The sequence below is a fragment of the Pygocentrus nattereri genome, chromosome 11 (assembly GCF_015220715.1).
Source record: "Pygocentrus nattereri isolate fPygNat1 chromosome 11, fPygNat1.pri, whole genome shotgun sequence".
In the NCBI taxonomy this organism is placed as follows: Eukaryota; Metazoa; Chordata; class Actinopteri; order Characiformes; family Serrasalmidae; genus Pygocentrus; species Pygocentrus nattereri.
In genome coordinates, this window is record NC_051221.1 from 5,706,176 (window position 1) to 5,720,345 (window position 14,170).

A 14,170-nucleotide genomic window follows, 5' to 3' on the forward strand; every position below is an offset into this window, starting at 1 on the left:
AAGTGTAAACACGCTGAACCAGTTACTGACACAATCTGATTTTCTGTAGTTGTCAGATTATTAAGTGTAAACACGCTGAACCAGTTACTGACACAATCTGATTTTCTGTAGTTATCAGATTATTAAGTGTAAACACTCTGAACCAGTTACTGACACAATCTGATTTTCTGTGGTTCTCAGATTATTAAGTGTAAACACTCTGAACCAGTTACTGACACAATCTGATTTTCTGTAGTTATCAGATTATTAAGTGTAAACACGCTGAACCAGTTACTGACACAATCTGATTTTCTGTAGTTATCAGATTATTAAGTGTAAACACTCTGAACCAGTTACTGACACAATCTGATTTTCTGTAGTTATCAGATTATTAAGTGTAAACACGCTGAACCAGTTACTGACACAATCTGATTTTCTGTGGTTATCAGATTATTAAGTGTAAACACTCTGAACCAGTTACTGACACAATCTGATTTTCTGTAGTTATCAGATTATTAAGTGTAAACACTCTGAACCAGTTACTGACACAATCTGATTTTCTGTAGTTCTCAGATTATTAAGTGTAAACACTCTGAACCAGTTACTGACACAATCTGATTTTCTGTGATTATCAGATTATTAAGTGTAAACACTCTGAACCAGTTACTGACACAATCTGATTTTCTGTAGTCATCAGATTATTAAGTGTAAACACTCTGAACCAGTTACTGACACAATCTGATTTTCTGTAGTTATCAGATTATTAAGTGTAAACACTCTGAACCTGTTACTGACACAATCTGATTTACTGTGGTTATCAGATTAAGTGCATGTAAACCCACCAGAGCCGCCCCTGCTTTTAGCTCATTCTTCACGAGGCAGTGTGTTTGTTTTGAAACTTTACTTTATTTCCAAACTAATAATAAGATCTCTTCATCCCCTTCCAGTTAACCTGCTGTAGGCTGAACATGTGGAGACATGAATGTAGTACTTTTCATGACCAGCAATGGATCCCAATCAACCTGGTTTCTGGCTTATTTTCCATGTTTGGACTGTTTGGACTGCTGGAGCTCTGAAACTGCAGTGATGTTTATATACGACATTAAACTGATTTATTTTTCAGAAGTGAGGGAAAAGCTTTTCTCTGATGTGGCTCTTAAATAAATGACCGCTCTAATAAACCCTGAATTCTCTCAGCAGGTCATTCAGTAAAATATCTGAGAAATGGATTACAGTAAAAACAAAGAGGAAAGAGGCTGAAAGCTATTTTTCAATTTTATTGATTTTTTATTTTTTTTTGATGCTCGTGCGTTTGTGTGTGGGAGTGTGTGTGTGTGTGTGTGAGTGTGTACGTGTGTGTGTGTTTGTGAGTAAGTGTGTGTGTGCGCGTGTGTGTGTGTGTGAGTGTATGTGTGTGTGTGAATGAGTGTGTACGTGTGAGTGAGTTTTTACGTGTGTGTCTGTGGTGTGTCTGCGTTTCTGTGGTGTGTCTGCGTTTCTGTAGTGTGTCTGCGTTTCTGTGGTGTGTCTGCGTTTCTGTGGCGTGTCTGCGTTTCTGTGGCGTGTCTGCGTTTCTGTGGTGTGTCTGCGTTTCTGTGGCGTGTCTGTGTTTCTGTGGTGTGTCTGCGTTTCTGTGGTGTGTCTGTGTTTCTGTGGTGTGTCTGTGTTTCTGTGGTGTGTCTGTCTCTCAGGGTCTGTCTCTCTCTCAGGGTCTGTCTGTCTCTCTCAGGTTCTCTCTATCGATTGTCATGCTGCCACCACGGTGGTCTCCTCACTCTTGGTTCTCCTCCACGTCTCTCTCTTCCTGCATTCCTCTCTGTCCGTGGAGGAGTGGACTCCACTCGAGGATCTTCTCTGGCTCTTCTCTCTGTCTCTCCTGTCCTCAATGCTGTGGAGGAGTCGGTCACTGCAGTAGATCTTTTATCCGTCTGTTCCTGATCTTGACTGGGACGGAACACCTGCCTGCGTTCCTCATTCTTGTTTCTTCTGTTGTCCTTCTGAGAACTTCTTGGAATGAATGTGTGTTGGGTTCTCTACATAAAACAGGTTTAATTGTTTATGGACCATGACCAGGACTAAAACATCCACTCATTAGAGACCCTGACTAGGACTAAAAGCTCCACTCATTAGAGACCCTGACTAGGACTAAAAGCTCCACTCATTAGAGACCCTGACTACGACTAATAGCTCCACTCATTAGAGACCCTGACTAGGACTAAAAGCTCCACTCATTAGAGACCTTGACTACGACTAATAGCTCCACTCATTAGAGACCCTGACTAGGACTAAAAGCTCCACTCATTAGAGACTCTGACTAAGACTAAAAGCTCCACTCATTAGAGACCCTGACTAGGACTAAAAGCTCCACTCATTAGTGACGCAGACTAGGACTAAAAGTTGCACTCATTAGAGACCCTGACTAGGACTAAAAGATCCAATCATTAGTGACGCAGACTAGGACTAAAAGTTGCACTCATTAGAGACCCTGACTAGGACTAAAATCTCCACTCATTAGAGACCCTGACTAGGACTAAAAGATCCAATCATTAGTGACGCAGACTAGGACTAAAAGTTGCACTCATTAGAGACTCTGACTAGGACTAAAAGCTCCACTCATTAGAGACCCTGACTAGGACTAAAAGATCCAATCATTAGTGACGCAGACTAGGACTAAAAGTTGCACTCATTAGAGACCCTGACTAGGACTAAAAGCTCCACTCATTAGAGACCCTGACTAGAACTAAAAGATCCAATCATTAGTGACGCAAACTAGGACTAAAAGCTCCACTCATTAGAGACCCTGACTAGGACTAAAACATCCACTCATGAGAGACCCTGATTAGGACTAAAAGATCCAATCATTAGTGACGCAGACTAGGACTAAAATCTCCATTCATTTGAGACCCTGACTAGGACTAAAAGCTCCACTCATTAGAGACCCTGACTAGGACTAAAAGATCCAATCATTAGTGACGCAGACTAGGACTAAAAGCTCCACTCATTAGAGACCCTGACTAGGACTAAAAGATCCGCTCAGAGACCCTGACTTAGACTAAAAGTTGCACTCATTAGAGACCCTGACTAGGACTAAATGATCTGCAGTTTAGGGACCATGACTCGGAGTAACAGATGTACTCTGTACCTGTCCTCTTTTCTGCTGAGGATGTTCTCTTGGCTCTCCATGTTCCTCAGTCTTCCTCTGCTGATGAGGATGTGTTTTAGGTCTTGGGTTCTCTACAGGGGTCTTTCTCTCTTCTTGAACATTTCTACATTGACCCCTGCGCTCCTCTGCTCCTCCTTTGGGTGCAGATACTCCCCTGTCATTTTGGTCAGGTCTTCTCTCTTCCTGCACACGTCTTGGGTGGAACACCTGCCTGCGTTCATCACCCCAGTTCTTTCTGACATCCCTCTGTCCAGAAGAATGTCTATCAGATAAGCCTTGGGTTCTCTGTATAAAAACACATTTTTAGTTTAGAGACCAGGATTAGGATAAAAAAAAAAAATTAATCGGTTTGGGACCCTGACTAGGACTAAAACCTGTACCTGTCCCTGTTCTTTTTTCCACTGAGGACGTTCTCTCTTCTCCTCGTGTCTCTCCATCATCCTCTGCTGTTGATGAGGATGAGCTTTTCTGCCGTCATTTCGGTCAGGTCTTCTCTCCGTCTCTTCCTGTGTTCGTCTGGTGTGGAACACTTGCCTGCGTTCATCACCCCAGTTCTTTCTGACGTCCCTCTGTCCAGAAGAACGTCTCTCAGATAAGCCTTGTTGGGTTCTCTGTATAAAAACGCATTTTTAGTTTAGAGACCAGGATTAGGACTAAAAGATGCATCGGTTTGGGACCATGACTAAGACAAAAAGCTGTACCTGTCCCTGTTCTCTTTTCCACTGGGGATGTTCTGTCTTCTCCTCGTGTCTCTCCATCATCCTCTGCTGTTGATGAGGATGAGCTTTTCTGCCGTCATTTCGGTCAGGTCTTCTCTCTGTCTCTTCCTGTGTTCGTCTGGGGTGGAACACCTGCCTGCGTTCATCACCCCAGTTCTTTCTGACGTTCCTCTGTCCAGAAGAACGTCTCTCAGATAAGCCTTGTTGGGTTCTCTGTATAAAAACGCATTTTTAGTTTATAGACCAGGATTAGGACTAAAAGATGCATCGGTTTGGGACCAAGACTAAGACTAAAAGCTGTACCTGTCCCTGTTCTCTTTTCCACTGGGGATGTTCTCTCTTCTCCGCGTGTCTCTCCATCATCCTCTGCTGTTGATGAGGATGAGCTTTGGGTCTCGGGGTCTCTGGTGGGTTCTTTCTCTCTTCTTCAACCTCTCTGCATTTACCCCTGAGCCCCTCTGCTCCTGTTCTGTGAGCAGATACTCTGATATCGTCCTTGGCACCGTCTTGTGGATTGTTGTCTCTTTTGTAGATGATCCTGCATCCTTTTCCTCTCGTTCCTCTCCTGGTGTATCTCTTTGTGCTCTTAGCATCTTCCTCAGGAGGGTCGTCCTTCTTTATATCCATTTTGTCTAGAGAACCCAATTAGACTAATTAGTAATCAAGCTTTTCTCCAATAGTCTGTCCTGGAGCTCAGAAATAGTAGCTGGATAGCAGCTTCCTCCAGCTGGATCTCCAGGAGCTCACTGACTTCAGCTTCATCCTCAGTTATTCTCACTAGATTGTCTTAAATTAATTCAGATGGATTATAGTTTTTAGTGCTATTATCTTCAAGCCCTCTGTTCATTTCTTTACTTACCCAGATGTTTCTCCAGAGGTTTCTTCTCATTCTCATCCTTGTTTATGTCCATGGTTTCCATGGTGGCTTCTGCCTCCGCTGCATCAATCACCATCATCATCGTCATCTCATTTTCTGCTTTCAAGAAAATAGTCAGTTTTCCAGCTTATTCAGTTTTCATCATTATTATTTATTTTCATTATTATTCAGTATCCATCATGAATTATTCAGTACCTGCTATAAATGATTCAGTATCCACTATGATTTATTCAATGTCCATCATGAATTATTCAGTACCTGCTATAAAGTATTAAGTATCCACTATGATTTATTCAGTATCCATCATGAATTATTCAGTACCTGATATAAATGATTCAGTATCCGCTATGATTTATTCAGTATGCATTATGAATTATTCAACATGCACTATGGATTCATAGTCAGTAATTTGAATTATTGTCTTTCTCCAATGACTTATTCATGATCCACTATGAATTATTCACTGTTTTTCATGAATTATGTATGATTCATTTAAATTATTCAGTATCTGCTATCAATTATTTAATATCTACTATAATATTCAGTGATTATTTTGAATTATTCAGTATCTACTAAGATATTTTAATAACTAGTTTGAACGATTCAGCATCTACTATTAATTATTCAGAATTTACCATGATATTTTAGTAACTAGTTTGAATTATTCATTAAAATTCTTTACTCACCCAGATGTTTCTCCAGAGGTGTTTCCTTAATGCCATCCAGGTTTATGTCCATGTGTTTATCGGTGGCTTCTGAGTCCTCAGTGTGTTCCAGGTGCGTGCTCATGAGCTCCTTTGAGGCTTCTGTCTCGGCTTCATCAGGCACCTTCATCGTCATCGTCGTCTCATTTTCTGCTTTTATGAAAATACAGTCAGTTTTCCAGCTTATTCAGTTTTCATTATTATTATTTATTTCCTTTACTCACCCAGAGGCTGGACACTTGCTGAAACCTCTTCCTCCAGCTGGACCTCGAGGAGCTCACTGATGGCTTTATCTTTATCATCATTACTGGAGCTCACTAGATGATCTTGAATGAAGTCAGACAGATTAGAGCTCATATTAATCTTTATACACTCTCAGAAATAAAAGCATGAAACTGTGACTGGGTCAGTGCCCCTCTTGTGTCTGGGGTGGGACCCTCCAAGGTCCATCTCAGACCCTTTAGTCAGGGAACATAACTGAACCATAATCCACTGAAATGATCTGTTCTAAGCTGTACTGACTCCACACCCCCTGCCTCGCCTCCAGGCTTTTACTCTACTGCTCTGTTTTAAAGCATTAGGTTATGAAATGGTGTGTAAATGCACTTTTCCACTGGGAGAAACTTACATAAGGTTCACAAGTGGACCTTAAAGCCACTGCTGTACCTTTTAGGGCACATTTACACTGTTTGTACCTTGATTAACGAAAAATGTCCCTGCAAAGTACCTTTAATTTTAACATTGTACTACATATGAACTCCTGCTTTATATTCACTAAATGTTTATTATCTTCATGCTGTCTGGTCATTTTCTTTACTCACCCACAGGCTGGACGCTGTCTGAAACCTCCTCGTCCACCTGGACCTCCAGGAGCTCGCTGATGGTTTCATGGTCACCATCACTGGAGCTCACTAGATGATCTTGAATCAGATTAGAGCTCATATTAATCTGAACTCCTGCTTTATATTCACTAAATGTTTATTATCTTCATGCTGTCTGGTCATTTTCTTTACTCACCCACAGGCTGGACGCTATCTGAAACCTCCTCGTCCGCCTGGACCTCCAGAAGTTCGCTGATGGCTTCATGGTCATCATCACTGGAGCTCACTAGATGATCTTGAATCAGATTAGAGCTCATATTAATCTGAATTCCTGCTTTATATTCACTAAATATTTATTATCTTCATGCTGTCTGGTCATTTTCTTTACTCACCCACAGGCTGGACGCTATCTGAAACCTCCTTGTCTGCCTGGACCTCCAGGAGCTCGCTGATGGCTTCATGGTCATCATCACTGGAGCTCACTAGATGATCTTGAATCAGATTAGAGCTCATATTATTCTGAATTCCTGCTTTAAATTCACTAAATGTTCATTATCTTCATGCTGTCTGGTCATTTCCTTTACTCACCCACAGGCTGGACGCTATCTGAAACCTCCTTGTCCGCCTGGACCTCCAGGAGCTCACTGATGGCTTCATGGTCACCATCACTGGAGCTCACTAGATGATCTTGAATCAGATTAGAGCTCATATTATTCTGAATTCCTGCTTTATATTCACTAAATGTTTATTATCTTCATGCTGTCTGGTCATTTTCTTTACTCACCTAGAGGCTGGGCACTTCCTGAATCATCTTCCTCCACCTGGACCTCCAGGAGCTCTCTGATGGCTTTATCTTCATCATTATTGGAGCTCACTATATGGTCTTGAATCAGATTAGAGCTCATATTAATGTGAATTTCTGTTTTTATGTTGACTAAATATGTTATTATCATCATGCTGTTTGTTCATGAATTACTAGTGACTAATTTGAATTATTCAGTGTCCACTATGAATTATCCAGTACCTGCTATAAAGTATTCAGTATCCGCTATGATTTCTTCAGTATCTTTCAGAAATTATTCAGTACCTGATATAAATTATTCAGTATCCACTATGATTTCTTCAGTATCCATCATGAATTATTCAGTACCTGATATGAATTATTCAGTATCCACTATGATTTCTTCAGTATCTCTCATGAATTATTCAGTACCTGAGATTAATTATTCAGGACGTGCTATAAAGTATTCAGTATCCACTATGATTCATTCAGTATTGACCATTAATTATTAAGTACCTGATGTAAATTATTCAGTATCCGCTAGGATTTATTAAGTATCCATCATGAATTATTAAGTACCTGATATAAATTATTCGGTATCCGCTATGATTTATTCAATGTCCATCATGAATTATTCAGTACCTGATGTTAATTATTCAGTACCTGCTATAAAGTATTCATTATCCACTATGATTCATTCAGTATTCATCATGAATTATTCAGTACCTGATATGAAATATTCAGTATCCGCTATGATTTATTCAGTATCCATCATGAATTATTCAGTATGCACTCTGGATTCATAGTCACTAATTTGAATTATTGTGTATTATTTTTATTTATTTCCTTTACTCACCAAGAGGCTGGACACTTGCTGAAACCTCTTCCTCCAGCTGGACCTCGAGGAGCTCACTGATGGCTTTATCTTCATCATTACTGGAGCTCACTAGATGATCTTGAATGAAGTCAGACAGATTAGAGCTCATATTAATCTTTATACACTCTCAGAAATAAAAGCATGAAACTGTGACTGGGTCAGTGCCCCTCTTGTGTCTGGGGTGGGACCCTCCAAGGTCGATCTCAGTCTCTTTAGTCAGGGAACATAACTGAACCATAATCCACTGAAATGATCTGTTCTAAGATGTACTGACTCCACACCCCCTGCCTCGCCTCCAGGCTTTTACTCTACTGCTCTGTTTTAAAGCATTAGGTTATGAAATGGTGTGTAAATGCACTTTTCCACTGGGAGAAACTTACATAAGGTTCACAAGTGGACCTTAAAGCCACTGCTGTACCTTTTAGGGCACATTTACACTGTTTGTACCTTGATTAACAAAAAATGTCCCTGCAAAGTACCTTTAATTCTAACATTGTACTACATATGAACTCCTGCTTTATATTCACTAAATGTTTATTATCTTCATGCTGTCTGGTCATTTTCTTTACTCACCCACAGGCTGGACGCTATCTGAAACCTCCTCGTCCGCCTGGACCTCCAGGAGCTCTCTGATGGCCTTATGGTCACCATCACTGGAGCTCACTAGATGATCTTGAATCAGATTAGAGCTCATATTAATCTGAACTCCTGCTTTATATTCACTAAATGTTCATTATCTTCATGCTGTCTGGTCATTTTCTTTACTCACCCACAGGCTGGACGCTATCTGAAACCTCCTCGTCCGCCTGGACCTCCAGGAGCTCTCTGATGGCTTCATGGTCACCATCACTGGAGCTCACTAGATGATCTTGAATCAGATTAGAGCTCATATTAATCTGAATTCCTGCTTTATATTCACTAAATGTTTTCTGAATTCTGATTCCTATGGATTATTCAGTACCTGCAGTTAATTATTCAGCAGCTCCTGTGAATTATTCAGTGATGATAAAATATTCAATATGTACAATAAATTATTCTGTATTCTTTGTGATTTTTTCAGCATCTACTATAAATTCATCAGCATCTATTGTAAAATCCACTGTGAATTATTCTATGTCTTCTACAAATCTTTAGTGATGAATTTGAGTTTTTCAGTATCCGCTATGAATTTTAGAACTGGTTTGAATTAAATCAGTGCGTACTATGAAAATGTTTACTGTATCCACTATGAATTCTTAGTTATTAATGTGAATTATTTAGTATCTGCAATGAATTATTCAATATCTTCTATCATTTTTAGGAACTAATTTGAATTATTCAGCATCCACTATGAAAATGTATTGACTGATTAGAATTATTCTGTATCCACTGTGAATTATTTAATATAATAAATGAATTTTTAGTGACTGATTTGAATTATTCAGGATCCACGCTGAATTATTCCATATCCACTATGAATTCCTCAATATTTACTATGAATATTTAGTCACCACTATGAATTGTTCTGTATCTACTATGAGTATTTGGTGCTTTCTGCTTTAATTCAGTGACTGTTATGAATATTATCTCATTAACTCACTCAGACGCTGCTCCACGTTTGTCTCGACCTCATTCTGCAGCGTTTTCATCAGAAGTTCTATGGTTTCCTCCATCTCTGCAGCGAGGTTCCACTGCAGTGTAGGTACCGGGTTCTCCAGCGTCTCAGCTGAAACACTGGCAAGGCTGCCGGACACGAGGCCTACAGGCAGGTCCAGCACATCGGCCTCACCCTCCACCTTTGCCGGCTGCTGGTTTGTTTGGCTTTCTTCCATTTCTTCTTTGTTCGAGTTGTTCTTTCTCTCTTTCTTCCACCGAATCTTCCATTTTCCACTCCTCCCCTTCTTTCCTCTCTTTCTCTTCTCACTCTGCTCCTCCTTTCTCTCGCGCTGTGCGTCTGCGTCGTCCTCACGGACTCGGCAGCACCAGAACCTGAAGCAGCTCATTACAGCAGCTGTCCTCTTCACGGCGTCACGGAATGCTGTGAAACGTCAGTGTGACGGAATCTTCTGTACCCTCACCTTTATGACCTCACACCCTGCAGCCTTTACTCCTTCATGACATCAGAGAGCAACTTCCAACAACATTCTACAGTCTGTTCCGCTCCCTGACCAATGAGGGACAGACTGCAGTCCAGTGGACAGAATGTAGTGAATTACAGTGAAGACGCTCTTTATTTACTCAGTTCCCCCAAATATGTATCATATAATATGAGTTTCTGCTCACTGACGGCTTTAAGACCACTTTCATCCCCCTAACAAGTTTTATCCAGTAAAATGAGTCCTTTGTAGAAACTGAATTTACTCTGAGTAGAAGTGGGAAAAGTTTTATCTAATGTTTACATAAACTTTCAGCCTAAAATCAGAACATATGCAGGTATTTAAGTGGATCTTAGTCAGTGTTTATGACCAATGTGTCTGTGATCACAAACCACACCCACTACTGATAAAACATCATTATTATTAGTATTAGTAGCAGTATTAATAGTTTAGTCTGATAAATACGTTTAATAAATAGGATTTATTATTTCATTGTTTAAACTAATTACCTTACATTCAAAAGTAGAATTAGATGGGACTCGTATTGTGACAGCACTGCTGTTCCTGCTGAACACGAGTGAAGTTACTGTGAGTGAGATGTTTCAGCAGTAGAGCTCGAGAGGGAGTGTGTTATCCTGAAATAACATCCCGGCTGTGATCTGGTGGCCGTAGATCATCACAGCCGTGATGTTACTGGTGATAACTCACTCCTCGAGTGCTCTACTGCTTTAATACAGCAGTTAAATAAATACAGTAAGAAATGAATAAACTGGCCGTGAACGCGGCTTTAATATGGTTTAATGTTCAGTTCCTTCCTCCTAATTAAAGCTCCTTAACGAGCAGCTTGTTGCTACGTCAGAGTAACGAGCTCCGCCCACTCGCTGCTCAGCCGGCAGTTCGTTCTCCAGCTCCACACAGACCGACTGACCGTTTGGGAATTTAATGTAGCCTCATCTTCAGAGTCTGCCTGATAAACAGAATTATTAATAAATTAATGAAATACAGTGAGAGTCTGACTCGCCGCCTCATGCCTTGTGCCATGATAGTGACGAGCTGTTTTACAGACGCAGAGCGACGTTGAAACAGGATAAAAGAAGAAAAATCTGAGAGTCAGGAGGACCCTCATCACCCCTTGTAAGCTTTGCTTCCTCCCAAGGTTTCTTCTTCAGCTCTGAGGGAGTTTCTCCTTGCTACTGTTGCCCCTGGCTTGCTTATCTGGGGGTTTTACATTTCATGGTAAAACTTTGACTGACTGGAATTCTGTGAAGCTTTTTTTTAACAACATTACTACACATTACTATTACAACTAACTAAAAACTAATGTGGCCAAGTGGAAAATGACTTCTATTTTGTTCCCTTTGGTGCATATGGTAATAGGGTAATATGGTAATAGGGCTATTATTTCGACACACCCCCTTTCAGTGGTTGGTACTGGCACGACTTGGGAGTTGAGCATTTGCTCAACTGAGCGATTTGATAATATAGAGAGCGATGGCGGGTTTGGTTGGTTTCTGAGCCAAGAAGAGGACTCATCACACTATGATAAAACTCATTTTTCGATTTACGTCTTATTCTGATGCCAGATGTTTAATTTTGAGGAAGGCCGTCAAAGCAAGTAATAAAAAAAAATCAATATTCTAATTTACAGTAATAGTGCATTAATTAGAGATTGTGTTGATGTCTTTTTATATAAAAGATCAACAACACATCCTCCCTGACCCTCCTCCTTATCTTTAGGGGATGTGTGTTCATTTATCTCCACCCAGAACTTCAACAGCACATAATTTGACCGGTGTCGAATTCTTATTACCCCAGTGCACCTACTTGTCTGACTGTCATGGTTAAAGACTACTTATGTTTTAATGTTCAACTTTAAAATACACCACAGAATTCAGGTTTTGAAAATAAAGGTTGGGGAATAAACACAATACACAGATTAACTTTATGAATTGTATAAATTGTATCAGCTCTACTTTGTTACAGCAATGGCAAAAAAAACAAAACAAAACATTGAAATCAATGAAATCCTTCAGTTTTGATATGACGTTTAGTTACTGACGTTATAAGTAATGTCCACTAGGTGTCTCTATTCTCTATATTCAGGATTATAAGAAATTAAGAAAAGAAGGAAGCAAAAGCCGCATAATCACAGCAAGTTCCTCATTTTCATGGTATTAGTTGAAAACATATATATATATATATATATATATATATATATATATATATATATATATATATATATATATATATACACACTGCTCAAAAAAATAAAGGGAACACTCAAATAACACATCCTAGATCTGAATGAATGAAATATTCTCATTGAATACTTTGTTCTGTACAAAGTTGAATGTGCTGACAACAAAATCAGAAAAAAATCATCAATGGAAATCAAATGTATTAACCAGTGGAGGCCTGGATTTGGAGTCACACACAAAATTAAAGTGGAAAAACACACGACAGGCTGATCCAACTTTGATGTGATGTCCTTAAAACAAGTCAAAATGAGACTCAGTATTGTGTGTGGCCTCCAGGTGCCTGTATGACCTCCCTACAATGCCTGGGCATGCTCCTGATGAGGTGGCGGATGGTCTCCTGAGGGATCTCCTCCCAGACCTGGACTAAAGCATCCACCAACTCCTGGAAAGTCTGTGGTGCAACATGGTGTTGGTGGATGGAGCGAGACATGATGTCCCAGATGTACTCAATCGGATTCAGGTCTGGGGAACGGGCGGGCCAGTCCATAGCTTCAATGCTGTCATCTTGCAGGAACTGCTGACACACTCCAGCCACATGAGGTCTAGCATTGTCCTGCATTAGGAGGAACCCAGGGCCAACCGCACCAGCATATGGTCTCACAAGGGGTCTGAGGATCTCATCTCGGTACCTAATGGCAGTCAGGCTACCTCCGGCGAGCACATAGAGGGCTGTGCGGCCCTCCAAAGAAATGCCACCCCACACCATTACTGACCCACTGCCAAACCGGTCATGCTGAAGGATGTTGCAGGCAGCAGATCGCTCTCCACGGCGTCTCCAGACTCTGTCACGTCTGTCACATGTGCTCAGTGTGAACCTGCTTTCATCTGTGAAGATCACAGGGCGACAGTGGCGAATTTGCCAATTCTGGTGTTCTCTGGCAAATGCCAAGCGTCCTGCACGGTGTTGGGCTGTGAGCACAACCCCCATCTGTGGATGTTGGACCCTCATACCATCCTCATGGAGTCGGTTTCTAACCGTTTGTGCAGACACATGCACATTTGTGGCCTGCGGGAGGTCATTCTGCAGGGCTCTGGCAGCGCTCCTCCTGTTCCTCCTTGCACAAAGGCGGAGGTAGCGGTCCTGCTGCTGGGTTGTTGCCCTCCTACGGCCTCCTCCACGTCTCCTGGTGTACTGGCCTGTCTCCTGGTAGCGCCTCCAGCCTCTGGAATCTACGCTGACAGACACAGCAAACCTTCTTGCCACAGCTCGCATTGATGTGCCATCCTGGATGAGCTGCACCACCTGAGCCACTTGTGTGGGTTGTAGAGTCCGTCTCCTGCTACCACGAGTGTGAAAGACCACCAACATTCAAAAGTGACTAAAACATCAGCCAGAAAGCAGAAAGGTACTGAGAAGTGGTCTGTGGTCCCACCTGCAGAACCCCTCCTTTATTGAGTGTGTCTTGCTAATCGCCAATAATTTCCACCTGTTGTCTGTTCCATTTGCACAACAGCTGTGAAATTGATTGTCAGTGTTGCTTCCTAAGTGGACAGTTTGATTTCACAGAAGTTTGATTTACTTGGAGTTATATTGTGTTGTTTAAGGGTTCCCTTTATTTTTTGAGCAGTGTATATATATATATATATATATATATATATAGGGCTAGCCACAATGCAGGGCAGCCAATCAGAACAGAGCTCATTTACATATATCACAGTTAAAAGAAGCAGCCTGTTTAATTCTAAGGAATAAAGGCAGTTAAACCTTCAAGACTGATGTTTATATAAAACCACAGAAGACATCATTAGTGGACCTTCAGCTGATTCCCATTAACACATTTCTGTGCTGCCATGCGTGTGAACTGTGAAAGAGGAAACCGTGCGAGGCGGAAGGAACAGGGTATGTATTTCTTCTGTGACAGAGTGACAGAGAGCTGAGGGCAGTTTAACCTACAGCCACACAGAACTCTCACTGC

General features: G+C 41.1%; 1 protein-coding gene across 1 annotated transcript; it reads right to left on the bottom strand.

The window, feature by feature from the left end:
- Nucleotides 1–3,082: 3,082 nt before the first annotated feature.
- On the bottom strand, nucleotides 3,083–5,578 carry LOC119264341 (trichohyalin-like). The gene is made up of 6 exons (XM_037542804.1): nucleotides 5,425–5,578; nucleotides 4,721–4,834; nucleotides 4,165–4,493; nucleotides 3,844–4,074; nucleotides 3,523–3,753; nucleotides 3,083–3,427 (listed from the first exon to the last, which is right to left on the bottom strand). The coding sequence occupies exons 1-6, from the start codon at nucleotides 5,576–5,578 to the stop codon at nucleotides 3,083–3,085; spliced, it is 1,404 nt and encodes a 467-aa protein (XP_037398701.1).
- Between the last annotated feature and the right edge of the window lie 8,592 nt (nucleotides 5,579–14,170).